The sequence below is a fragment of the Hibiscus syriacus genome, unplaced genomic scaffold (assembly GCF_006381635.1).
Source record: "Hibiscus syriacus cultivar Baekdansim isolate YM2019G1 unplaced genomic scaffold, ASM638163v2 tig00111402_pilon, whole genome shotgun sequence".
Taxonomy (NCBI): domain Eukaryota; kingdom Viridiplantae; phylum Streptophyta; class Magnoliopsida; order Malvales; family Malvaceae; genus Hibiscus; species Hibiscus syriacus.
Window position 1 is genome coordinate 8,307,713 of NW_024063082.1, and position 27,700 is coordinate 8,335,412.

Here is a 27,700-nt window from a genome sequence, read left to right on the forward strand (position 1 = left end):
CTGTATTCTCTAAGATTGATCTTCGTTCGGGGTATTATCAATTGAAAGTTAAAGGATATGATGTTGCAAAAACGGCCATTCGCACTAGATATGGTCATTATGAATTTTTAGTGATGCCTTTTGGTTTGACGAACGCTCCTGCAGCTTTTATGGATTTGATGAATCGGGTGTTCCGACCATATTTGGATCAATTTGTGGTGGTCTTCATTGACGATATTCTGATCTATTCTCGTACTGAGGCAGAGCATGACGAGCATTTGAAGATCGTTCTGCGGACTTTGAGAGAGCATCGTCTATATGCCAAACTAAGCAAGTGTGAGTTTTGGCTTCAAGAAGTGTCATTTCTGGGGCATATTATTTCTGCGCGAGGTGTTCAGGTTGATCCCAGCAAGATAGAGGCTATTATGAATTGGAAACGACCTAAGAACGTATCTGAAATCCGCAGTTTCTTGGGCTTGGCTGGTTATTATCGAAGTTTTGTTAAGGGCTTCTCGATCATTGCTTCTCCTTTGACAAAGTTGTTAAGGAAGAATGTGCTGTTTGATTGGGGCGAGGCACAACATGAGAGCTTTGAGAAATTAAAGGCGATTTTGACTCAAGCACCGGTGTTGATTCAACCAGAGTCCGGGAAGGATTTTACAGTGTATAGTGATGCTTCACATTCAGGACTTGGTTGTGTTTTAATGCAGGAAAGTAAGGTGGTGGCTTATGCATCCCGTCAGCTGCGGCCGCATGAGAGTAACTATCCTACTCACGATTTAGAGTTGGCAGCAGTAATTTTTGCCTTGAAGATTTGGAGACACTATCTTTATGGAGAGAAGTGTTACATTTTCACAGATCATAAGAGCTTAAAGTATCTTCTGAACCAGAAGGAACTTAATTTGAGACAGCGTCGCTGGTTAGAGCTTCTAAAGGATTATGATTGCGTGATTGATTACCACCCTGGTAAAGCTAACATTGTAGCAGATGCTTTGAGTCGAAAGACGGTATCGGAGTTGAGGTCTTTAATGGCCAAGATGAATTTATATGACGATGGCACTTTGTTAGCAGAATTGCAAGTTAAGACGACCTTGGTTGATGAGATCAAAGCTAAGCAGCCCCTTGATAGCTCCTTGCTTTCCATCTTTGAGCAAGTAGAGCAGGGGACAACCTCAGATTACGCAATTGATCAGGATGAAGTTTTATGCTTTAAAGGTAGATATTATGTGCCTGATGATGCTGAGTTGAGGCAGACTATCTTTACTGAGGCTCATAGTAGTCCATATGCTATGCACCCCGGAGGAGATAAGATGTACCGGAATTTGAGAGAGAGGTATTATTGGATTGGTATGAAGAAAGACATATCTGACTTTGTGGCTAGGTGTTTGACTTGTCAGCAAGTTAAGGCAGAACATCAACATCCATCAGGTTTGTTACAGCCTATCAAGATTCCTGAATGGAAATGGGAGCGTATTACTATGGATTTTGTTACTGGCTTGCCTATGACTCCTTCGAAAAAAGATTCAGTTTGGGTGATTGTTGACAGACTTACAAAGTTAGCTCACTTCATTCCTGTGCGAGTAAATTATACTTTGGATAAGCTGGCAAGATTGTATATTTCAGAGATTGTCAGATTGCATAGTGTTCCATTGTCTATTATTTCTTATCGAGATCCGAGATTTACTTCGAGATTTTGCAAGGCGTTACATACGACTTTGGGAACAAGATTGGATTATAGTACATCCTTTCATCCACAAACTGATGGTCAATCTGAGAGAGTAATTCAGATTCTGGAGGATATGTTGCGGGGTTGCGTAATCGATTTTCATGGTAGTTGGGAGAACTTTTTGCCGTTGGCTGAATTTGCTTACAATAACAGTTATCAGACCAGCATTCGTATGGTACCCTATGAAGCGCTCTATGGGCGTAAATGTCGCACTCCGATCTGTTGGACTGAGTTGCGTGATAGGAAAACGTTGGGACCTGAGTTAGTGCGAGAGACGGAGGACACAGTCAGATTAATCTGTGACCGTCTGAAAGAGGCATTTAATAGGCAGAAATCTTATGCAGATCAAAGGAGAAAGGATATACAGTTTGAGGTTGGAGATCAGGTCTTTTTGAAAGTTTCACCCTGGAAGAAAGTATTGAGATTCGGGTGTAAGGGTAAATTTAGTCCAAGATTTATTGGACCATTTTGTATCTTGAAGAGGGTAGGACCTGTTGCATATCAGCTTGAGTTACCTTCTGAGCTAAGTCGTATTCATGATGTCTTTCATGTATCAATGTTGAGGAGATACCGTCCAGATCCAGGTCACATTATTCAGGTTGAAGAAGTAGAGCTGAGACCGGATTTGTCATATGAAGAGGAGCCAATTCAGATTTTAGAGAGAGATGAACGAGTTCTTCGGAATAGGCGAATTCCAATGGTCAAAGTTCAATGGAGTAATCGAGGCCCCTCAGAAGCTACTTGGGAGACATTGGAGTCAATGGAGGCTCAGTTTCCTCAACTATTCTCATAAGGTAAATTTCGAGGACGAAATTTCTTGTAGAGGGGGAGAATTGTAACAACCCGAATATTTACAAAATAATATTAATTGAAATTGGAGGTAAATTGTGAAAATGGGTGAAATTAAGTGACTAAATTAAAATTTATGGAAACTTGTATGCCATTTTCGAAGTAAAGGAAATTCAGGGACCAAGCCTTGAATTTCCCCTAAAACTGTCGGTAGGCTTGATGATTTAAGCGTGATTTCTGATTGTAAATCAGAAATCACAAATGCTATTCCTTCAATTTTCTTCCTCTCACACCTCCACTTTCAAGTCCGATCCAAACGTCGTCCGAATTCCGATCGTTGTTTTGAAACCACCGTTGTGTTCATCATTGGGCGAGGAACAAACCCTTCAAATTAATTGAAGCGAAACGCGACCAAACGTCGGGAATTTCCAGTCAAAGTAGCGACGGTTTTGTTAGCTCTATCGCCGAGAAAATCTTAAATTCACCGCTGATCGTTGCTCCGTTTACGACACCTCCCGCACCATCGTGTTCCTTGTGTCGTTCCGAGTTCACCGGTGTCAACCTTGTCCGTCGTAGACGGCAGCGCGTGAGGAGGTGGTGCAGTCAAAGATTCGGCCGATTTGAAATCGAGCTCTCCGCCGTTCAAAAATTTGAACTGATCGTTGTAAGTATCTCGAAATCGCTCAAAATAATTTTTAGAAATTTTTTCGGGATTTTTAGGGCCCCAGAGGACGCCTCACGCACCACACGCGCCGCCGCAGGGCGAGTGGCTGCTAGAAACCGGTTTAACCGGTTTTCAACCAGTTCTGACCGGTTTGACCGGTTTTAACCGGTTCGAACCGATTTGACCGGTCTGAACCGGTTTGACCGGTCTGACCCGACCCGATCGTTGACCCGACCCGACCGTTGACCGTTGACTTTCTTTGACCAAAACTTAAAATGGCTTTGACCGAGCATTAAACGACCGTTAATCTTTTCCGAGTATACCTATCCTGATAGTTTTCAACGTGCCAAATCCGTTTCCGCTGTCCATTTTGTCAAATTCGAACCCGAAGGACTCCAAATCGACGGTCAAAATGGTTGATTTTGACTTTGACCAAGAATTTGAATTTTCGAAAAATCATACTTTATATTTTTCGACGTCCTAATACCGTTTCCGCAATTCGTTTGGCCAAATTCGGACTCGAAATACCCCAAATTGATAGTCAAACCCGAAAAATTCTTAGATATTTAAGAATTCTAGCTTTGAACAATTAAATAAGATTTGAGGCTGATCAATTATTATTGTTTGAAGGTACAAGAGACTTTCCGGATCATTCGACAGCTCGACCCAGCTCTTCTATATTAGTTAAACCACGTGTGCCAGTATTCACCCGTAAGACCGTAAATTTTATGATTTTAGGGATCTATTTATATTACTCATAAGTAATATAGTGTTATTGTTAAATAGGTTTGAAAACTGTAGCAGAGCGTGGTGAAACCAGCAATCAGTAGATTTGCTATTTGAACCTATTATCGAGGTGTGTTCCCTACTTATTACTGAACTGTTTCATTGGTTTTAATATGTGGTACACCGAATTCATTGGTTATTGTTTTATGGATGCACCAATTTAATGTGACAATTTATGGAATATGGCTGCTATCTAATTTTTGTTTTGAAATGGTATATGATTACCATGTTTTTGGATTTATGGAATTTATGTCACGGTGCAATTGAATTTTGGAATTGAATTACGATGGAATAGCTCTGATCAAGCTAAATGGGCCTAATGTGACTCTTGAGGGCCCCAAGATGTTTAATTAGGTCGGCTTTCCTTTGCTATGTGCTTTGGGTAAGCTATATGAACTTATTGACTTGGGCTTAAGGATACAAGCTTCAGAGCCTATCCATAAGTCGGCTTTCTTTTTGCTATGTGCATAAAGTAAACTATATGGAAAATAATTTTGAGAACTACTGATGGTGTACCAGAAAAGGGTTTAAACTATGATTTTCAAAAGTTAAACTCTTTTACGAATTTGTAAGATTACTGGACTATGATTTGTACCTATTGACATTTTATGGAAATGTTGGGACACACTGAGCCTAGCTCACCTTTTGAAAATGTTTTCCCCCTTTCAGATACTGTTGGTTAGATACCTCGGTTCGAGCACTTGGAGGATCAACATATCTCTTGAAGTGAATCAGATTGTAATGTTTTTATCTTGCAAGTTGACTTTATTTTGGTGACATGAACCTTATTTTAAATATCGGATTTTATAATGATGACTCTTTTGCTAGTACTGCTCGGTTTATTGTGATTTTGAATTTGAAGACATGTTTTAAATTAAATTATTATTTATTGGTACTATATTTACGAGTTGGATTTTGATAGTATAATTTGTTTATAATTTCATGTTATTTATAATGTGATTTTATATTGATAGAATAACGATTTCGGAAAATGTCTTTAATAATCATAATGTGATCCACTAGACTTAGTCGAAACGCATAGGCCGGGTCTAGGGGGTTACATGTGACATCCCGAGATTAACTCAATCTTTCAATTTCATACACTCAAAATAATAAAGTGGAACTCGTTTGGTATTATTCTTATCGAAGAGAAAGTAAGAAGAAATAAATTACTCTAAAGGAACAAATGATTTTTTTATGTATAAGATAATGAATTAGGATTTCGTATTTATGAGAAAAAAATAATCAACAAATCAATAAATAAGACAGAGAAGGTTATCATAAAATCTCAAGTGCCTCTAACATCTTTTATATATATATACATATTTATTTTATTTTAAAATAATATTTTCTTATTTAATTACATTATAAAAATAACCTATAACTCAAGTAGATCTTAGAATGCCTCCTTTTCAACAACTTCAAAAGCTTTGTATATAAAATTTAGATTCAAATTTTAAAAATGAAAGTTGAAAAATTACGAAGAAATGTGTACGTGTCGTGGAGATTCGATTAATCGAATATTGAAATTGAAAATCCAATAGGAGAGAATAAAAGAAACAATTGGACACATCAAAAGTAAAATAAATATGAATGCAATCAAAGTATTGTAAAAGGCTTATAAATCTACAAGGTTTGTTTCGATGATCCGACGGAAAATTCAAAATGAATGAATAAATCGATCTAGTTTTTCTTTTCTTTTCTTTTTTTAATCAAGAGAATTCCACGACCTATAACTTCGTTGAATTTGAATTACTGTCTTAATGACTGGTTTTCGCAGTGAAATCATGCAAACTAATCAGCTTTATTATACGTAGGAATCAGATACCAGCTAAACACAATTCCGTTTTTCCAAAATAATTGAGAACATTTTGGTTGAAAACAAACAGAAACTAAAACATACAGGAAAAAGGCAAGGCGAACCTTGAGCTTGATTTCATTGCAGCCTATCACAGAAGCGATGATCCTTAGATTTTTCTTTCAAGATGAAAATTGATCAGTAGTAAGAGAGGAACTGCATGAATTGGATTCAACCGACAACGTCAATCTCGACCTCTCTTCGTTAACGTTTGATTTCCCTTTTCCTTCGCCATCATAAGTTCATAACAGTCGATCAACCTTACAAAAATCAGTGGAAAACAGAAAAGAACAGCAGAGTAATCATTGGAAATAAAATTTTAAAACCGAAAACAATTGAATTTCTTTAGTAATTTGTGTTGAGTTTTCTTGGAAGGTGGAGCGGAGAGAAGGAGAATAGCTGAAGCCACAGTTCGTTCGAGAGGAGATAGAAAAGAAGCCATCCTTGAAGGTAGGCAATTTGGCGGGTCTTCTTTAAATATTTAAAACTTATGTTTAATAGGTTTAATTCATCGAGAACCCATAATTATGAAATACAATTTTAAATTAGTCCTCAAATTTTAAAATATTTTGATTAAATTATCAAAGTACCCATATCATATTAATTAGGTCTTTTTATAATTCTAATGTCAATACGAACGTTAAATGTCAGTTCAAATTTAAGGTGAAATATATTAAAAATATAGAAATTAAATTTTAAACACATATTTAAATCTAACATGTTAAAAACAAATTATATCGTTAAAATTTGAAACAATTGTTTTTGAATGGTTTAGGATCATTACAATTCGATATTTATTCAAAATGTTTCTTAGTTATTGACAACGCATACATACTCACAAATTCAGCTTCTTAAACCTAGAATCTTTAGTGAAAAATAACACCCCCTTAAACCACTGAGACCATTCGATAAGTTCATGATTTTTTATTTTAATTCCTAAATTATTTGAAAAATAAATATTATATGAAATTTTCATTACTCTTGTATGTAATAATAATTACTTTTGGTACAATATCTCTTTCCATCATTTATGAACGGATGGATATATATATATATATATATATATACAACAGCGGTTGTGGTTGTTAAGATGATTTACATCAATAGTTTATTTAAAGAAACATTTAAGTCTTCCGGAAATGAAAACATATGTTCAAGTGTAATTTAATTTACATAATGGAGCGGTTGCTTAACTTGTGCGGAAGTGTAAATATAAATTTAGAGGTTTATTTTAAGAAAATCAAATTTTGTTAAGTATAAATACTTATCTGAGAAATTCTAGGAAAATGAATAAAATTAGTAAAAAGAATACATGGAAGCAAAAGAGGAAGAAGAAGCAATATAAACATGGCGCCGTGTCCATCTTTCCCGGATCTTTTCTATAACGATTAACGACTACTTTCTCTGCCACAAACTCTCTAATATGATTTCCCATTCCCTTCCAAATCCAACCAAGGACGCATATATCACCATCATCTTTCTTTTTTCCTTCTTATATTTTGAGTTGCCAGTTCTTCACTGCTCTTTCCCTTCTCTTCCTTTAACTCGTAGACATATATTCTCTCTAAAGGTAACCTTCTAGTCTTTTCTTCTTTGATCATTGTTTGTTTTTGTTTTTCTCTGCTATAATCAATGGAAACGTCCTTGATCATTTCCTTTGGGGGTTATAAATTATCTCGACATCCATTTTCTCGTGTTTCGTTTGATGTTTGTTGATATGGGTACGCTTGATATTGTCTCAGTTTTAGTGGGGGGTTTTCATCTGCATGTGTATGATGTTGATATCAAATTTTCAGATTGTTCGATCATACTGCTTCTCTTCTTTCTCCTTGTAAAATATATTTCGTCTTTAAACTCTCTATTGCTAAGTGTAGGAAGCTTTTAAGATCATCAGCTATGGAGGTGATTTAATTTGTTTGTTGTAACTTGTAACCACTGAGCATTCGAGATTAAGGAAGACCTTAGATATTATTCAAGTTTTGAGCGATTGTTTTGCTCATCCAAGTCAATTACATTTTGCTTATTGATCCCGTGATTGATAGACCGGGATGGCATGTAACTGTTGCTTACATTGGCTTGTTGCTAAAGACACTGACAAACCGTGCTGTTATAGAAAGCAAAACTGATTTGAGCTTTTTCCCTGAACTATAAATTATTATTATTATTATTATTTTGTAATGTAACTTAATTTTCCTTGCATCATTTGGTTCCTGTATTTTCCCCAGTAAGATTTTTGTAACTTACAGACAGCTAAAGGTTGGATTTTTAATCTCAGTGATACAGAAGAATTCCTAGAAATGTCTAGCGCTGCAAAAGTTGTGGATCCTGCATTTCAGGGAGTTGGTCAGAAACCGTATCCTTAAAACAAAGGATTTATATATATATATATGTCTTTTATCCTTTATTACGAGTATATGGGTGTTTTATGGTCTTTTGATCATAAGAGAACTGAAATCAAACACTAATCTTTTCCCAATTACCAACATGAAAACGGGAAAAAGGAGAAAAAAATGACATTCTCTTTTCTTCTTGTTGAGGTCTGTGCTTATGATTGGTATTTCTCCTGATATTTTGTTTGCATAAAAGCTGTTGGACTTAACATCTTGTAGTGGGATTGAAATCTGGCGTATTGAGAATTTTCAGCCGGTTCCGTTGCCAAAGTCTGACTATGGAAAATTCTACATGGGGGATTCTTACATTGTCTTACATGTATAGAATCTACTTGTCTCTCCTTTACCATCCATATGTCATACATTTCTATGTGAAACATTTCCTTATTTGATTTTTGGTATGTATGCATTTCTGTAGACGTCACATGGCAAGGTTGGTTCCTATATGTATAATATACACTTCTGGATCGGGAAAGATACCACTCAGGTGTGCTTTTTATGCATGTTCGTGTCTTATTTTTTTTTAAGGATTTAAATGTTCCTTTAAATGAAATGAAACAACATTTTGAGATAATGTTTCCATATGCAGGATGAATCTGGAGCCGCTGCTATTAAAACTGTTGAGCTAGATGCAGCGCTAGGAGGCCGTGCTGTGCAGCACAGGGAACTTCAAGGCCATGAATCTGACAAATTTTTGTCATACTTTAAGCCTTGCATTGTTCCATTGGAGGGGGGTGTTGCTTCCGGATTCAAAAAACCAGAGGAAGAAGTGTTTGAAACACGGTTGTATGTCTGCAGAGGAAAACGAGTTGTCAAATTGAAGCAGGTATCTGATGATCTTTACATGAGTATGATGAGCATGGATACAAAGAAGAAAGAAAGATAAAAACAAAAGTTTCATGAACTAATTATAATTTATTCAATGAGGCTTTTCTGGATGAGGGAAATACCATTTTGGATTATGCTCTTGCAGGTTCCTTTTGCTCGGTCTTCACTGAATCACGATGATGTATTTATCCTGGACTCTCAGAAAAAGATTTATCAGTTCAATGGTGCAAACTCCAATATTCAGGAAAGGGCCAAGGCATTAGAAGTTATCCAGTTTTTAAAGGAAAAGTATCATGATGGAGTGTGCGGCGTTGCAATTGTTGGTAAGGATGATGCATTTACAGTATTGATTGATGATGATGTTTTTCCAGATTTCCTACTTCCTCTGCAAGTATTAATTGAATTTTGTACAAGGTTTACTTTATCTTACTCTATCTAAAGCCGCCACTGTTTTAACGGTAATCGTCCTAACAGATGATGGGAAACTGGACACCGAATCTGACTCGGGCGAGTTCTGGGTCCTGTTTGGTGGTTTTGCTCCAATAGGCAAGAAGGTTAGCCATGAAGATGATGTTATTCCCGAGGCTACTCCGGCTAAACTTTATAGGTAATTGTATCTTCTAAAAATTTGCTAAACACTATTACCATGCATCCTATTTGTATGTTGGTAATGATACTTCATTTTTGTTGTGATTGTAACCAGATTACTAGAGGCCCGTAGGCTCAACTTCTTGCCCTAAGGAAATCATCATATAAATTAAGCAAATGTGCTTAGAAATCGTTTAGTGGTCACAAAGATTGGATCAAAACTCGTAACTCTTTTTGTGTAATTGAAATCCTTAAGCTTCCTCATATTTCTGTCTCTTTTTAATCAAACTGTCCTATTCTGGCTAGTATTTTTTACCCTTTTATTTCAACCAATAGAAGTGTGAAGCCTTGTAAAACTGGTAGCTTTCATTTCAAACCGTAAACCTATTCTTTAGCTTTACCCAATCCGTTTATGTTTCTAAATGTTCTTTTGCAATTCATATCGATCATCTTTATGAGCCTGACAGGTTTGAGAATGTCCATATGGTCACCATCATTACGGTTAATTTAGATGAACTCAACTTTCTTAGGTTAGATACTTGTTTTCTGGTAGACCATATCTATAGGAGAAATTTAAGTGAGTAGGCACTCCTGATTAAAATCCTTTTGGGTTACTATTACTTTATGTTACTATTGTTTTTAAAGATGTACGTTTTTGTTAACCAAGGAATCACTGATTCCTGTAGCATAACTGATGGTAAGGTGACACCCATAGATGGCAAACTATCGAAAAGCCTCTTGGAAAACAACAAATCCTATCTACTAGACTGTGGTTCTGAGGTTTTTGTTTGGGTTGGACGGGTGACACAGTTAGAGGAGAGAAAAGCTGCCAACCAAGCCACTGAGGTAGAGATAAAGGCGTGGTACTGGTTTCTTTATGTACATCAAGATTCAAGAATATGAATTCTCATTCCCTACCTTTTATCTCCAGGGCTTTATTGCTAGCAACAATAGACCAAAATCAACACGCCTAACCCGCCTCACCCAAGGTTATGAAACCAATTCATTCAAGTCCCACTTTGACTCTTGGCCGGCTCAATCTACAGCTCCCGGGGGTGATGATGGAAAGGGAAAAGTAGCTGGTACGGGTCACTTAAGAGTCTACAATTGATACTGTTATATTGTGTGGTTAACATTATTTGAATACCGCTTTTTTACTGCCAGCTTTGCTGAAGCAACAAAAAGTTGCTGTCAAGGGGGTGACCAAACCTGCTCCTGTACAAGAAGAAGTTTCTTTGCTTGAAGGCGAGGGAAAGATGGAGGTCAAGTTAACAGTTTTAGTTAGTTATTGATATTTGACTTGTAGACACAAAAACATTTATATGGCTAGGGTGTTGCTTGTTTTTCAGGTATGGTGCATCAATGAGGGTGCAAAGACGCCGCTGGAAAAAGAGGATATTGGTAAATTCTATAGTGGAGACTGCTATATTGTGCTTTACACATACCACTCAGGTGAGAGGAAAGAAGATTTCTTTCTGTGCTGGTGGATTGGAAAAGATAGCGTTGAGGTAATTTACATTGCTCATAGTTGGTATCAAATAATTTAAATAACATGCCCTTTCAGTCATTTGTCTTCAAGTTTTTGTTAATGATAGATAGCACTGCTTTCAGTATAGCAATGTGAAACGGTGGGTTTGATGTTAAATAATGTGGATCAGAGTGCTGCCAATATGAGCTCCTTTTCAGTACTGAAAGAATGATAGATATGGACCCAATAGATATCATTCGAAATTTCGACTTGTTGATTTTTAAGTGTCTTCAATAAGTTGCCTTCTAAAATTCGTGCACGTCAACTTGGACTGCCATTGTTGATTTTTATTGTCTGCAATAAGCTGCACTTTCATTGTCAACGTTTATTTTTAATAATTGCTTTCTAGCTCATTTAGTGGCGACAGTATCTACTTCATTCGACTTGTTCTGTGCGTTGAATCAAAATTCCCTCTTTTCATTATTTTCGCATTCATAGCTTCAACCCTTCATGTGCCATAGGAGAAAGTTCATTTTCTAAAAGTATATATGGTTTTTAATTCAGGAGGACCAAAAGACGGCCGTCAAGTTGGCTAATTCAACATTTAACTCACTTAAGGGAGGCCTGTTCAGGTACCATATTACCTTTGGCTGAGTACTGTTATTATAATGCTTGTGTTTCTAATAGACGCTTCTTGCAGGGTCGTATATTTGAAGGTAAAGAGCCACCTCAATTCATTGCACTTTTTCAACCTATGGTGGTCCTCAAGGTATTCAATTTGACTTCAAACTTTTAGAAACTTACTATCAATGCACCATGGCATGGGGATTTTTTTGGCCTGAAATCGAAAGTAATCAATTTTAGCATGACTGATTCCCATCTAGGGTGGCCTTAGCGCTGGTTACAAAAAGAGTATACAAGACAAAGGCTTGAGTGATCAAACATACACAGCAGATTCCATTGCTCTGTTTCAGATAGCAGGAACTTCAGCGCGTGATGGTAAAGCACTGCAAGTTGATGCGGTATGCATTAGTTGGTTTTTCCTTGTCACCTTTTCCTTTTAAATTTTATTTGGTTGGTTTGATTTTTCCAATGATTGAAAATTTATTTTTCCTAAAAACATCATGCAAACAAGTAGTTTAATTTTGTATTGCATCCAATTAGTTTTAGACCCTAACATTTTCTGTTGTCACCGTTGACTGTACAATCTTATTTGATGTAACACCTTATCCATTTTGAACTTTTCATAATGCTTTTTTTCATAATCTCTCCATTATTTTACTGGTAGTGAGGTACGAGCTACTTTTATTGGACATCTAATGTGTTGTGATGGCTATATTCCTGCAGGGTTTTTTTAGGATGTGTGTTGTATGACTACCTATTCCTTTTGTAACCTAACATGTATACTGCTGGATATCCCTATTCTTGGATTTCTAATCATTGTTTAGGTGGCAAAATCATTGAACTCGACTGAGTGTTTCCTCCTGCAATCTGGATCTTCGACAATTTTCACTTGGTTTGGAAATCAAAGCTCTAAAGAACAGCAGGAATTGGCAGCGAAAGTTGTTGAATTTTTTAAGGTATACTCTACAGAAGGTTATTTAATTTTGGCTTTTCTTGTGACACAGGAATAAAGCACATAGTTTTTATTGAGAAGCCTGGTAATTACTTGATACGGTTTAAAATCTAAGTTTAAAATCTAAGTTCCAACGATTTGAGTTGACCAATTAAGTGATAATACTAATGATTATAGTTCATTTGAGTTCAGTGTTACAGTTTTCATTTGATCACAATTCTTCAGCTGCTTATACCTGTTTTCTTCTTTTCAAGGCGTAGTTAGTTAGATATTTGCATATTTACCTTCAAATCTCTTCTGAAGATATAGTGGGACAATATTAAACCCCTTTCTAGCTTAAATCTTGTGATTTGCTCCTCGTTGGTAAAGGACAATGGTAACACTGTTTAGTTCTTTGAAAATTGCCTTCCCCCATGTCGATCAATCATCTAATAATCTTTTGCATTCAGCCGGGAGTTACTCGGAAACATTGTAAAGAAGGAGCAGAGGTTTCTGCCTTCTGGTCTGCACTTGGTGGGAAAGAAAGTTATTCCTCCACCAAAAAAGAACCCGATGAGACTGTCAGGGATCCCCACTTGTTCAGTATCTCTCTTAATAAAGGTGTATTTCTTAACCAAAAACGTGATTTGCTTTGCCTCAGTTATTAATGAAGCGTATTACCATTCTAACTGTTTTTCCATGTTTTTATCTTTTTGGACACGGATGCCTCAGGAAAGTTTGAGGTGATTTTTTCCATCTGTAATTTAAAACTTGTTCTTAATATATGCAATATATATCCAAAGTCCTCTATATGTAAGTTTGCATTCCATTCTGCAGGTTGAGGAAATTTACAATTTCTCTCAAGACGATCTCTTGACTGAAGATATTCTGGTACTCGACACACATGCTGAAGTGTTTGTTTGGGTTGGTCAGTGTGTAGACAACAAAGAAAAACAAAGTGCATTCGAAATTGGCCAGGTAATACATAAACTTCAAGTTTTTCCATCGTAATATCCTTTTCATTTGCTCGTCATTCATTTTAGAAAATTCCATGCAGAAATACATAGACAGGGCTGTATATCTAGAGGGTTTGTCTCCAAAGGTTGCACTTTTCAAAGTTATTGAAGGAAACGAACCTTGCTTCTTCACTGCATTCTTTTCATGGGATTCTCATCGAGCTATTGTATGCGTCCTTGACTGGATTTTTCTACTTTATCCCTCTTGTCACTTCAATTAATGTTATATTGCTTTCATTTTCGTCAGCAACAAATTGAAGTTGTACTCTCAGTTTATCTAACATAAACTGGGATGGAAATTGATAAAATGCAATTGAATCGTTTTTAATCAATGCCATTGTTTTCTAGATATAGAAATGTTTGAATGCATGCATAGAGGGTCTCTTATGAGATAATTATACCTGTAACTTCGGTTTCACATATTTCTTGTCTGCACCTAACCTAAAAGGATCAAATGTGCTATAATTTAACAGAGAATCGATTAGCATTGTGCACTTGTTTTAAAGAAAGTACCATTTAATCTTCATGCTCCGAAAATTTTAAGAAATGCCCTGTTGTTTTCTCTAAGCGTTACAGCTCTTTGTATGGCATGGTTCATCCTTTCTTTCATATGTATTACTTCCACTGCATATGTTTGATATTTATGCTTTAGATGTAATCTGTTGAACACAGGTGCTAGGAAACTCGTTCCAGAAGAAGGTGGCATTGCTCTTTGGGGTTACCCATGCAGAGGTAATTTATTTACAGTATATTAAGTTTCTGTTTAGCATAAAGAAACATTTAGATCGTAAAAGTCGAATTGAAAGTTCAATGAGAAGCAAGGGCTTTCATTTCGGAAAATTATCTGTTTTCCCCATCTGCTTTCAGTTAGCTTCTAATGCATCTGTTTCCCTTCGTTTCAATTGGTTCGAAGATTAGTTAAGCTTTGTTTTCATCCCTTTTGTTGCCTATGTTACGGATGTGCCTGATTATCAATTCCTTTATGTTTTGTAGCCATTTCCACAAGCTACATGTCATAATGTATTGTTTGTTTTCATATATAATGCTTATTACTGAAGCGCAGCAGGATAAATCTGATGGAGGTCAAGGACCTAGGCAAAGAGCTGAAGCTTTAGCTGCCTTAACATCTGCATTTAATCCATCATCAGAAACCAAAACCTCAGGTCTGAAGCCTTCCGGTGCTGGTCAGGGATCGCAGCGAAAAGCTGCTGTAGCTGCTCTCTCCGGGGTTCTTACTGCGGAAAAGAAGAAATCACCCGAGGGATCCCCTAGAAAATCCACTAGCAGCCCTCCTTGTAAGTACACTTGTACTCTTGGCATTGCTTAAGACCAATACGTCTGATCTCGGTGCAATTTCCGATAAGTAAAATCGATGTCGTTTTTATGTGTAATTCTCAAACTGTATCTGATGAGATTGTACAGCTGATGCAAAGGGTGAACTGGATCCTTCCGAAGCACATGATTCTCAAGGGGAAGCTGAAGCCGAGACAGGTGAGAACAACCAAGAGACGGGTGATGATGGTGATAGGAGTGAAAAACGTACATACAGTTATGATCAACTGAAGTCCAAGTCCGAAAATCCTGCTCCTGGAATTGACCTCAAACGTCGAGAGGTTTGTCCCGCCATCGATGTTTTTAAGCTCACTCTCATCCTTTTTTGAATTATATCGGTGTTCTTACTCCTTTATCTTTCATTTGTCAGATTTATTTGGCCGACGAGGAGTTTGAGACGATATTCGGGATGACAAAAGAAGCATTTTACAAATTGCCAAAGTGGAAGCAAGACTCTAAGAAGAAGGAAGTTGATCTGTTCTAGAGCTTCATGCACTTAAGGCAAGTGATTTAAGTGCCTCTCAATGCATTCTTACTAGCAATTTGTCTTCAGTTCTGCCCCCAAAAAACATCGTATTATTGTTATACGATGCCTGGATTACCATTTTTTGTTCAGTTTTTCCGTTCCGATTAGTATTCAGATCGAATCCGATGTGACATGGATTACCATTATCATATACTGTAATGTTTTGAAGGTCAATAACATTCTATGGTTTGTTTGCAATATATTTCATCTCATCTTTTTTGTTAATCACTTATTGAATCAATCGATTAAGAACATATGCTTTTCATGTCGATCCTTATTAGTCTCCTCATCTCCTAATGAGAAAAACACAAAATCTAAAGTTCTCTATGTCATTTAAATTTCACTTTTATCAAAATAATTTTATGAATTTTATTAAAATGCGAGTCTTTTTATATTTCATTCCTTATAAATCTTGATTTTTCATCTTCTTATATATCTATGATTTTAGCCTAATAAATAGTGGCATCGTAGAATTCATAATGCACAAGTAATTGAAAAGCAATATCTTGTCCTTATTTATCTCTTTTTCTTGTATCCCTTTTACTACAAATTCCATAATTTTATAATGTGTTATCGTTATAATTTTGCTCAATTATCTTAGTTCGTGATTGATGATTATCAATAAGAATTTCATTTTAATATTGATGACTACATCAATTACCTATTCAACTTAGCTTGAAAAGTTTGGTATATTTTTCTTATTTATCTATTAAAGTGTATTTGATTTTTTTTTATATTTTGGAATAATTCTCTATATCGAAACTGTTCTATGGTGGTTCGAAAAAAAATCTTAAGTCTTTAAAAAGCTCAACAAGTCGTTTTGAGTTAGGTATGACCGAATACTTTCAAATATGGTCCGCATCTAACTTCATGATCAAAATCGAGATCAAGAGTCAATTACGCATACGAAATGTTAGAACACTCCCATAATGCATAAAATTAATATCTTTGGAAGAATTGAATGTTGTCTCGTCTTTAAAGATAAAATAAGAAAATTTGCGGATCTTAGACAGAGTCGGTGGGTGCGTTTGCGCAGGTCGTCTATCTCGAAACGAAAGCGTTTTAAAGTTTGAACAATACATATCTATGTACTTATTTTATTTTAAAGTGATCTTCCACTTTAAATAAAATTAAAATTATCCCATAATTATGCAGTTAAATAATTTCATCATGCAATTAAATCCCCAAATATGGTCCCAATGATCAGAACTTTAACTTAAATTTAAAATTTCATATATAGAGTATAAACCAGATTTTCACGTATGTAAGGGAAAAGATATCCCTTCTTTTTATATTCTATAATATTTGGGGACCAATTAGGAAATTTTACAGCTAGCATTTGTACATCCAATCTTACATTGTCACTGTCAAATAAAAGAAAAAGAAGGCTAAACTCCCTTATTGAATGCATGCACTGCAATTTCCACACTTCCAACTTTGAATTTTCTTCATTTTCTCACCTCAATAATTCATGACCTGTGCATTTTAGTACATTTTTTATATCCATATCATTTTAAATTTTATATTATATATATATATATAATAAGAGAAGTACGAAATCGAATCTGAAATTCGATATCAATTAAACTTTTGTTTCACCGAAATATTATTTACAAAATTAATCTAAATTTTTAATTCAAAATTTTGATAAAAAGTGAATATTCAAGTTTACAATAAAAGTTTACAACTATTATTGTAAACTAAATACATAATTTGAACATTTTCTTATAGCATTAAAACTAGTCACTTTAGATCATATAAAGACATACATGGAAAAGATTAAAAACCCAACCAAAATACTTAATCAAAAAATATATACAAGTAAATATGACTGCATCAACAAACAGACCACAAGAGGGGATTAAGCTAATGAAAAATCACTGAAAACCGCAAATCAGAGCTAAGCGTGAGAAACTATCAACGATCGCAAAATTGCGTATCCAATTTCAATCCGAGAGTCCACAACAGGGAAGATAAATTATATTACAAATAAGTGTCATCTTGATCACTAGCGACGTTATCAAATCCAACATTCAAAAAACATAAAATAAAAAGAACGGCCAAATGACCGAAAAATGTGTCACAAAGACAGAGAAAAATATGTCATGAAGACATAAATAAACGTACCACAAAGGTAGAATTTTTCTTATAAACAACTCAAAAAGAAAAAAAAAAATATAATCGACGATCGGTAATCGACAATCGACATCAAAATCAATGTCGTCGTCGGTTAAACAAAATCAAAGAAAAAGAAGTTGATATGATCTATAAAAAAATATAAACTCTAAAAGAAAAAAAAAAGAGGGAGGGGGTGGGACTTGGAAGAGCGACTAGGAATTTTTAACTTAAATTTTAAAATATTTTAATTCGATTCTTTCAATAATAAAATACATAAATACGTACTCCTCTTTTTTTTTTTAATCAAGAGGGTGCACTAAAGAGTTATAAATCGAGCCTCAAATGAGATGGACCATGAATGTCTCGAGCGATAAGTTGTTATACAGTTGATAGAAGTAGTGTTTTCATCTCGTGGTGTCCATTGAAGAGTAGTTTCCCAATTATATGACCTTAACATGTGAAGATTACTAAGTTGTTATCGCTTAGCCTCGTCAATAAACTTAATAGCAAGACAGTTTGTTTGAAAGTATATATACATCCAACCTACAAAATTACGTTCTTGATTAAATTTTATTATTTTTAATCTTATTTTAACAAATTATATTTTAAAATTCCAAATTATTTCAAGCGTTAAAAATCAAAATCAAAATTAAAATAGAAGGTGGGTGTAAATTTTCATGTGTGAATCATGTGATGAAACGTGGCACGCCATAGGGTGTCGGTGGGGATTGGCTTTGCATATATCACCTGTCTGTGACGCTCAGCATTTACCATTAGCAATCTATTTTATTCTCATTCCAAACGCTGCGCCATCCTCCCTCCTTCCTATTCTTCCTCGTTAAGTCTGTACAGCAGGGAAGCTTTGTCAGAATTCGCATTTCAGTATTTATTTATTCAAATTATGTTGTAATTTTGATTTTCTATATTATTTAATTAAGAGTGAATACAATTTAATTCAACTTTATTTTTTTAGTTTTAAATTATTTGAATTAATTTAAATTATGGTATAAAAATAATAATTGGAGTATTAAATGTATATTTTATTCTTTAAATTAATAGTTTAAATATTTTATTATTAATTAGGGTGAATACAAGGTAATATATGTTTAAGTACACTCAATCATTTGATATTGAACTTTCAAATACTCATGTATACATTGTACTCGAACCTGAAACCTCAAAAAATAACAACAAATCCTTAATCCTTAAATGTTGAAGTCACTTAATTAGTGTAATAATTTAAATTTTAAAATCAATTTAATTTAAATTTTTGAATAATTAAAAGTTCAAATATCAAATTTACATCAATTTTTATTTAACTAATAACTTATTTTATGATTTATCTTACTTCTTGATACATTTTTCCTTTTAATCTCTTAACTTTATTCAGTTTTATTCTCTAATCGTAATTCTTTATATTTTCTTTAGTTTCATCAATCTCTTGAATCTATTGTATTATAATTACTATTTTATCTTTAAAATCTAATATTTAAAAAAATTATTGTATAAATTCATTAGGTGACCTCGGTGGTTAAGAGAAATAGTATTTTTCCTATAGATGAGTTTAAAAATGGGTCTGTAAGGTGTATTTGCGTTATCAATAGTTAAAAAATATTACGAACATATACTACCTTGTAATTATCACATACTATTAAAAAAGAAATATTGTATACTTTTATGTAATATTTAATTTATTAAATAGCATTACAAATCTTATTTATGTATGTGAAAAACATAATATATATATTATAAAGAATTAAAGAATCATTTAAATTTAAATTAATATATATCATAATATTATAAATAAATTTAATTAAAATTCCAAATAAAACATTTCAATTTTATCTAAATTTAATCTTAAAAGTTTCAATATAAATTATAAATAATAAATTAATACTCGATAACTCAATTACCTCAAATTTTTCTACTACGACTTGATGAAATAACAAGTCACCCATAATCTTGATACTATTAAAAAAAAGAGAAAATCTTATTGGGAATGTCAATCATATACTTAATTTCATGCACTCTCACGTGATTAATTTTTGTATATAAAATACCGTTTAATATCATATTATATATGAATAGTAATAATAATTTTAGCTTATATGTTAAAAGTAATAAATGAATATACTTATTTGACTGGCATTACTCTGACAGCTGAGGTGAATTAGATCACAACCATATCCACGTGGTGCTAATCAATATGTTCACGATTTCCTACATTCATAGTTTGAATTTTATACTTTATTAGTTATTCCCTAAAATAAAAATACTCGATCATTTATTTTCTTTCAAGATACATTCCATGAACAAAAAATACAAGTATATAACCTAAAGTCAAAATTGTAAATTAATATTAAAAATATATATTAATTTTATTAAATATGTAATGTCTTTACGTATAATCAATTTTTTACAAAAAGTTTAGGTAAGGGTAAGTACAATAATTTGATTTATGGATAAAGTACACAAATGATTATCGACTATAGTATGATATTTTGTTGAGTCATTTAACTATTAAAAATTGTAAAATGGGCTCCAACTATAGAATGTTGTTTTGTTGAGTTCATCGACTATTCAAAGTTATAAAATGATTACCCGCCTATTAATATGTTCTAAACTCATAATTTTACGTTAGAAATTGATGGTTGTCTAAGTTGGACGTTAACATATTGACTGAGACATGATGAAATTATATTGTAATGATATGTATATTACACTGTCGTTGCTTTCAAGCGCTAGTTTGATAATATAATGTTTTAATCATTGATTCAATGGTATAATGTAAATAGAGACTTGATCCACAAAATATAGTTCAAACAGTTCCATGATTATATTTTATTATATCCCAGTGAGCATATTAACGTCCAACTCAGATGGCTGCCAATTTTTTGACAAAAAATAGCGAGTTTGGAACATATGAATAGTTGAGTGACTACTTTATAACTTTTAATAGTCGGGAGACTCAACAAAATAACACATTATAGTTAGAGGATCATTTATAACTTTCAATAGTCGGAGGACGTTACAAAATAACACCCTATAATTAAAGGATCATTTGTGTACTTAACCCTTGATTTATCTTATTTGTAAGTAAAAATTAGGGTTTAGGGACACAAAAAGGTGGGATAATAAATATTTAGTTAAACTGCATGTTTAGTATCAAAACTATCACTCTTATTACGTTTTGGTATTTAAATTTTATTTTATTTTCAAAATTATACATAACATTTTTTTTTATTTTGATACCGTGTCATTAAACTTAATGGTGATGTTGATGTATCACCACAAAAAAAATACCACGTCAATATTTCTGTTAAGTTTTTTTTGCGAGGTATCAAAATGAAATATAAACTAAATGTTAAATATGATTTTGAAAAAAATTAAAGTTTGGGTAAACTACGTCAATGGTCACTGATGTTTGGGTAAGTTTTCATTTTCACCACTAATGTTTTAAAAGTTACAAATCGGTCACTAACGTTATCGTTTGTGACAAAATGGTCACTGGACGTTAACATCCGTTAAGAGCCGTGACGAAAAATACAACTGGACCGTTATCTGCTGAGTTGGATCGTTGACCGCCATTTTGACTAGCTTTTCTTCTTCTTCAACCCATTCTCCATCTTCTTTTTCTTCACTTTTCTTCTTATTTCTCTCTCTTCACTTTTCTTCTTTTTTCTCTTATCACATACATGACACAATCCTCATCTCCAAAGCCAAACCAAACACGGAAACTTGCTTGTGGATGATTTCATTACCTATAAACATCTCTGTCGTCTCACACTTAAAGGTTATTCTAAGCTTGAAAAACTCCAGAACTCACAAGGGCTCACTAACCTACAAGCTTGACCTCTCAAACTCCGAAGTTAAATGTTTTCCATCTCTTTCCAACCTTGGCAATCTTCGCAAGCTTTTGCTAAAGGGTTGCTCGTTCGAAAGACTTCCCGAGTCGTTAACCTTTGGCTCCTTTGAATGGCTAACTAACCTTGAGGAACTTGATCTCTCGGATTGTAAGAGCCAGGCTGAGCAATTACCAAGCTTGGAAGGTCTTAATAAGCTTAAGATTATTAAACTTTCAGGATATAAAGCTACGCCATAAATAAATTCCTTGGAGCACATGTCTGAGCTTGAAGACCTTGATCTCTCAGAAACCTAGATTTCGACCATACCAAACCTATCTTCTACCAAACTTCGTTCCATTATTCTGAATAAGTGCATCCAACTCAAAGAAGCTCCAGATTTTAAGATCTCTTTCACACTTTGCGAGCTTGACCTACGTGGTACAAGCTATTTGAATTTGAAGGGTATAGATTTTAAAGTATTAAGTCGCCTTTCTGAGCTTCGGAGACTCTGGTTATCCAAAGCTGCATTTGATTGCATTGGATCTTATTTGGAAAATTTGAAGCAACTTGAGGTTCTTGATCTTTCTGGAGAGACTGTGGAGTTTTTGCCCTTCTCTTTAGCTAGCCTTACCGATTTAAAGAAGCTTTTGCTAAAAGGTTGTTTGAGCTTAAATGAGTTGCAATGGCTGAAATCATTGAGTCAGCTTGAGGTGCTTGATCTATCAGGGACCCAGGTGAAAAATCTTGGGGACGAAATTTCACCGTTAAGAAATATAAAGAGTCTTCATATATTGTAGGAGGTGGCTAAAGAATTTAAAAGTGGGAAGAACGTCGACGCCCTACCGATGGAGCTAAAACTGGATCCTTGTTGTATCTCTAAGTCTTCTGAGATTCCTCAAGGGGATAAGAAGCCAATGATAGTCGTGCATGGCGTAGAACTTCTCAAAAGTTTGAATGAAATTTCCACATTGCTGGAGAGTATCAGGCATTCAATTTCATCGGTTCGAGCAGAATGCAAAGATGAGGACAATTACAGTGACAGCCGTAAGCATATCTTCGGTGATGTCTACACCACGATCAAAAAAATTCATGCTAAAGAAGTTGGTCAATCTTTGGAAATCCATGGATTTGATGATTTTCCCACTGGTGTTGAGGTTCTTATGGAGCATGCCAAGTATGTCTTCTTGGTCGAAAATGGTTTTATGAAGAACTTGCCTGATTTAAAGCCCGATAGCTTGAAGAACATCAGTGGTTGTTGGTTAGAGCGATGCAACAACATGGCAAGCATTGTTGCGGAGGCAGATAAAGGGAAGTGGGGAAGTGAAGAAAAGTGAAGAGAAAGAAGATGGGGAATGGGTTGAAGAAGAAGAAGAAGAAGAGTCAGTCAAAATGGCGGTCAACGATCCAACTCAGCAGATAACGGTCCAGCTGTATTTTTTCGTCACGGCTCTTAACGGTTGTTAACAGCCAGTGACCATTTTGTCACAAACGATAACGTTAGTGATTGATTTGTAACTTTTGAAACATTAGTGGTGAAAATGAAAATTTACCCAAATATCAGTGACCATTGGCGTAGTTTACCCTTAAAGTTTAGATATCAAAACATAATTAAAGTAATATATTATATGCTAAACATATAGTTTACCCTAAATATTTTTTAAAAGATTTATATACGAAATGTGATTGGCTATAAAGGGTCGTTTTGTGTTAAAAAAGGCAAATGATAAAGTTGTTTTTGTTCTTTAGTTCTTTTTCTTTTGGAATAAAGTGGTGAAAACGAAGAAGGAATTTTAGCTATGGGTAAACAATATTCATTATTGGATCAAATCTATCGAAGATGGTAAACAATTTTCATTAGTTTTTTTAAAATAATATATATATACATTTACAATTTTGTCATATTTTCATATTTTTTAAATAATTATTTTCATCAATTAATTTAATTTAACAAAAAACTAAAAATGAAAAACTAAAAAAGACGAAATTAAAATTTAGGGTTGATTTTTTTAATTGAAAGGCCAGAAATGTTATCAGGCCTATATTCTTTTACTCCTTTATTTCTTGTCTCATACTCACTAGACATATTAAACCGTACCATTTTTTCATTTATTACAAAATTCATGTGCCAAATTTATAACATAAATTATGGATCCAGCATGCATAAAAATGGATTCAATTTTTTTATATATTCTAATTTTAATTTTATTTAGAAAAAATGAAAAAAAAAAAGCTCTCGAATCCCTTATCTAAGGAAATATGCGAGAACAAAGAATAATTTAATCAACCCATCAGATGTACTTACTCGGATTCAAAGTTATTTAATTACTATTTAAATGTATTTATTTTAATTAAAGGGGCTATTATTCTCTCATCTTAGGTACGAGCAACTACGTCTATAAATAATATATTGTCAATGATTAAAAAATATTATAATAAAAAAAAATTAGTTGACCCTATTCTCATATGTAATAAGATAAAGGGGAGGTAAGATAGTATATTGTCCCCAACGTCAGGTTGAGAACAACTTCCGTAAGAGACTCCGAATTATTATAATGAGATACTACCTATAAATATTAAAAAATATTTTTATTGTATTTAAAGTAGATAAATTGTAAATTATATATGGAAACTAATTCACAATTAGGAAAGATTGATAAAATAACAAAGGGAACAGAAAATGTTGATCGAACAAACAAAATTATCTTCTTTATTTGGCTAAAAAATCAATAATCCCTATAATCTAAAACTATTTATACATTAAAAAAATAACAAAATTATACTACTTATTTTCAAAAGGTTGATTAATATATATTATATTTTCTAACAATCCCTGTAAACGTAAGAATTTGTTTCAGATAAGCATATTAGCTCCATAATTTTGGAATTAAGATCATGATTACTATTACCGCGTTGGATTATTGAATAATCTGATGCAGCTGAGTTGGATCTGGAACCCGTGAGTGAACTCGCTTCCTGAATTGACTCGCTCGATGTGATCAGATCAACATTATTCAGTACATGCCCATTGCCGACGAGTTGACTCAAGATTTCTGACTCGGTTATCGAATTCTTCTTCTTCTTATGCTGCATCGTAGCTCTAACAATCTCCGTCAACATTGCATTGGCTAACTTCCGAATCCCTCTAGCTCCACCCATCAAAATCCCCGAGTCAACTTGAGAATGAGACTGGGTTTTATCCGAGTTCCTCTTCCCATGCTTGCCGGAGCTGCTTTCCTTTGTTAATAAATAAACAGACTCGGGACTCCGATTCCTGACACGGACGAGTGGGTCACTCAGTATCATCAAGCTTTTAACATCCAGTAACATTATATGCTTAAAATTCCGCCTGATTCTTCCTAATAGCATCGGATAACAAGCCCATCTTCTGAAACTCATCGAAACGTTATCCAAAAACCCAGCCAGAGAGTTCTCCGGATCCAACTCGTTCACATTGAATCCCACAACTGACCCGTAAGTCAACCGAGTTGACTCACCTTCAACTTCAGTTGAATTACTAGAATTCCCTCGGGCCCCCTTCTTTCCCCAAATAGTCTCCCCAACCTCTTTCTTCCCAGATTTCCAAAACTGGGTCGAGTCAAAACCGAACATCGAGTCTCGGCGCCCCTTATTATTAGACTCTTTGTAGTGTTGAATGATTTTCAAGAACGACTCGTTCTCTTCATGAATAACGTTGCTGAAACTCGAAGAAGAAGAACCAAAAAGAAAAACAATGTCGGCTTTCGAAGTGATACCGGACCTATGCAAGACTCTTAAGAAAAGCCTGAGCTCACCTTCAGTCAAACCTTCAACAACATGGTTGACTATAATGTCGTTCATGGCTTTCGTCCCACGTCTATACAAAATTCCCATCCTCTGCAAAGCGAACGAAGAGGGGGAAACACTGGGTTTCCGCTTGACATTCAGTGGTTTATAATCCCAATTCGGGAAGAAGCCTTTAAAGGAAGGAGGAGGAAATTGAGTCTTCTGGGACAAGATTCGACGAGGGTTTTTTATGGTAGGGGAGGGTTCAAAAGTAGAGAGAGTGAAGAGGAGAAGAGTGATGAAAACCAAGAGAAGGCAAATCGAAATGGTGGATTGAGCTTTGGAGGAAAGGAGAGTGGAACTGGTTGTTCTTCTTATGAATCTTCTTGGTGTAGTAGTAGTGGTGGTGGTATTGTTTTGGTTATCAATGGTGGTGGAATCGGCGGTGATTTTGGATTGGCCTCCTCCACCATGGAAGAACACCAAGAGTAAACCCATGACCTTGCTTTCTTTGTTGCCTTTGCTGGTATTGGCGCCTGGTTTAACTGATGCGAAACCCGTTTCTCTTTCTCTCTATCTATCTCTTTCCAGTTTCACATCTTCTCGTGGCCTAAGCTTTTTGGCTTTCAAGTGGGGTGGGACTGTTTTTTTTTTCACAAGGACATATAGAGGAGGACGGCTCGGCCTATTCGCTCTCTGTCTGTCACTTACCTTTGCCGAATACCCGCTTTTTTTGGTGGAAAATAATGTGATCCACTTTACAACTTATAAACTCAATTTTATTATTTAGTTATTTCATTATTATTTTTATAGATACCTATATTTATATATATATATATATATTAAAACTTAAATCTAATTACAATATTGTCTAATGGAGAGATGTCCATGAAGAAGAAGAAGATTGTTCTTCATAAATCTAAAAAAATGTGAGAGAATAAAGATGAATAAATTGAACAACTGATAAAATATGTTTACTCTATAAATATTTATGTTAAATATGATAAATCCATACCTATGTAATTCATTATAATAAAAATTAGTGTTAATTATACTATATATTCTTAAACTATGACATCCATTTTAGATTAATTCTTAAATTTTTAAATATTACAATTTCATCCCAAATTAAGACTCTTATAATCTTATTCTGAATTAGTCTTAAATTTTTAAACATTCTAAATTTGTCACCAAACTATTACCATCATTCTATATTAATTCCTAAAATTTTGAATGTTTCAATTCACCCTAAGCTCTTGAATGTTTTGGAGTCATTGTCAAAACATTCAAAGTTTGGGGATTAATTTTGAATGGGGATAAGAGTTTGGAATGTTCAAAACTTTTGAATGATTTCTCAAGGTTGGATTTGATGTCGCCGCAACTAATTTAAATGACATGTATTTGTTATCTTGTTGATCTTTCCTTTTTGGACATTCAAATTAGATTTTGATAAATAATTTGCGTTCACAAATAAATTTCTCATGATGTTTGGCTCTAATTTAAGTTTGTCGATAGTATTTCAATAGTTCGATCCCTTGTTGTGATTCATTTATTCATGCAGTCAGATATGTTCCCATCTATCTTTTGTTTGAGTTTTTTATATTTTTCTTGTATGATCCTTATATAATCTCAAGTGACTAATTTGTTGTCTCATTGATTTTAAAAGAATATCCTTATTCTTTGATTAATTTATAATTACAGTTGTAAACCTTCATTATAATTACAAATATTTTATCTTTTTAAAATTAATTACTTCTGTTGTTAACGGAAAAAATATTTAAATATTTCATTAATATAATAACAATATTTTTTAATTTATATATCAAAATAATTTAAAAATACATCAAGTTATTTTTTTATCAAATATTGATTTATTTATTTTTTAAAAATTATTACCATTTTCGTAGTTACTGGTGAATTTCACTTCCAAAACACGTGCTTCAACAAGAGCATGCTCTGTCAATGATTAATATGGTTTTACTATTTTCGATTCACTTGTCCTTTCGTTGTCGCCTAAGTTATTTAGTAAGATTTGTTTTCTTAACATTTATACTTTAAATTAATTAATAATTAAATTCATTAATTTTAATCACATTATGAAAGTTGAAAACAATATTAAAAAAACTGTTTTATAAATATTAAATTAATGGGTTAAATCGTATATGTAATTTTACATTTTTTTATAAAACAATATTTTTTACTTTATCTTTACATATTTTTAAATAAAAAATCTAATAGTTAATAGCTTTTATTAATTATCGTTGACAATTACATAGCCATGTTAATTGTGAATAAAACGACAATAAAATCTGTGGATTCAAGGCCATTATTACTGCCTAATCGGGTAACCAGAAAACGTATTTCACCGACACTATACTTGGGGCCCACAGCCCACCCGGTCCGACAATCTCAACTGGATCCGCGCCTGTTTATTTTTGTTTTTTTATAATTAAGTGGTAATCATATTGAT

General features: G+C 33.9%; 2 protein-coding genes across 2 annotated transcripts; one reads left to right on the forward strand and one right to left on the reverse strand.

The window, feature by feature from the left end:
- Positions 1-7,497: 7,497 nt before the first annotated feature.
- On the forward strand, positions 7,498-15,730 carry LOC120161843 (villin-2-like). The gene is made up of 23 exons (XM_039172051.1): positions 7,498-7,523; positions 8,049-8,155; positions 8,412-8,511; positions 8,611-8,679; positions 8,782-9,018; positions 9,166-9,343; positions 9,495-9,627; positions 10,295-10,454; positions 10,540-10,690; positions 10,773-10,870; positions 10,958-11,116; positions 11,641-11,702; positions 11,764-11,845; positions 11,961-12,098; positions 12,525-12,656; positions 13,102-13,252; positions 13,364-13,374; positions 13,469-13,609; positions 13,689-13,814; positions 14,320-14,380; positions 14,709-14,942; positions 15,070-15,260; positions 15,350-15,730. Exons 2-23 carry the CDS (start codon positions 8,100-8,102, stop codon positions 15,461-15,463), a joined length of 2,784 nt encoding a protein of 927 aa, XP_039027982.1. The 5' UTR covers positions 7,498-7,523; positions 8,049-8,099; the 3' UTR covers positions 15,464-15,730.
- An 8,558-nt stretch (positions 15,731-24,288) lies between these two features.
- Positions 24,289-25,728, reverse strand: LOC120161529. The gene has a single exon (XM_039171745.1). It carries the CDS (start codon positions 25,726-25,728, stop codon positions 24,289-24,291), a length of 1,440 nt encoding a protein of 479 aa, XP_039027676.1.
- Between the last annotated feature and the right edge of the window lie 1,972 nt (positions 25,729-27,700).

Bases quoted from the DNA above. Each gene is read 5' to 3' on its own strand.
- LOC120161843 (XM_039172051.1), top strand. From the start codon at position 8,100: ATGTCTAGCGCTGCAAAAGTTGTGGATCCTGCATTTCAGGGAGTTGGT. The intron at 8,512-8,610 runs GTATAGAATCTA...GCATTTCTGTAG, and splicing joins ATTCTTACATTGTCTTACAT to ACGTCACATGGCAAGGTTGG. The intron at 13,610-13,688 runs GTAATACATAAA...AATTCCATGCAG, and splicing joins GTGCATTCGAAATTGGCCAG to AAATACATAGACAGGGCTGT.
- LOC120161529 (XM_039171745.1), bottom strand. From the start codon at position 25,728: ATGGGTTTACTCTTGGTGTTCTTCCATGGTGGAGGAGGCCAATCCAAA.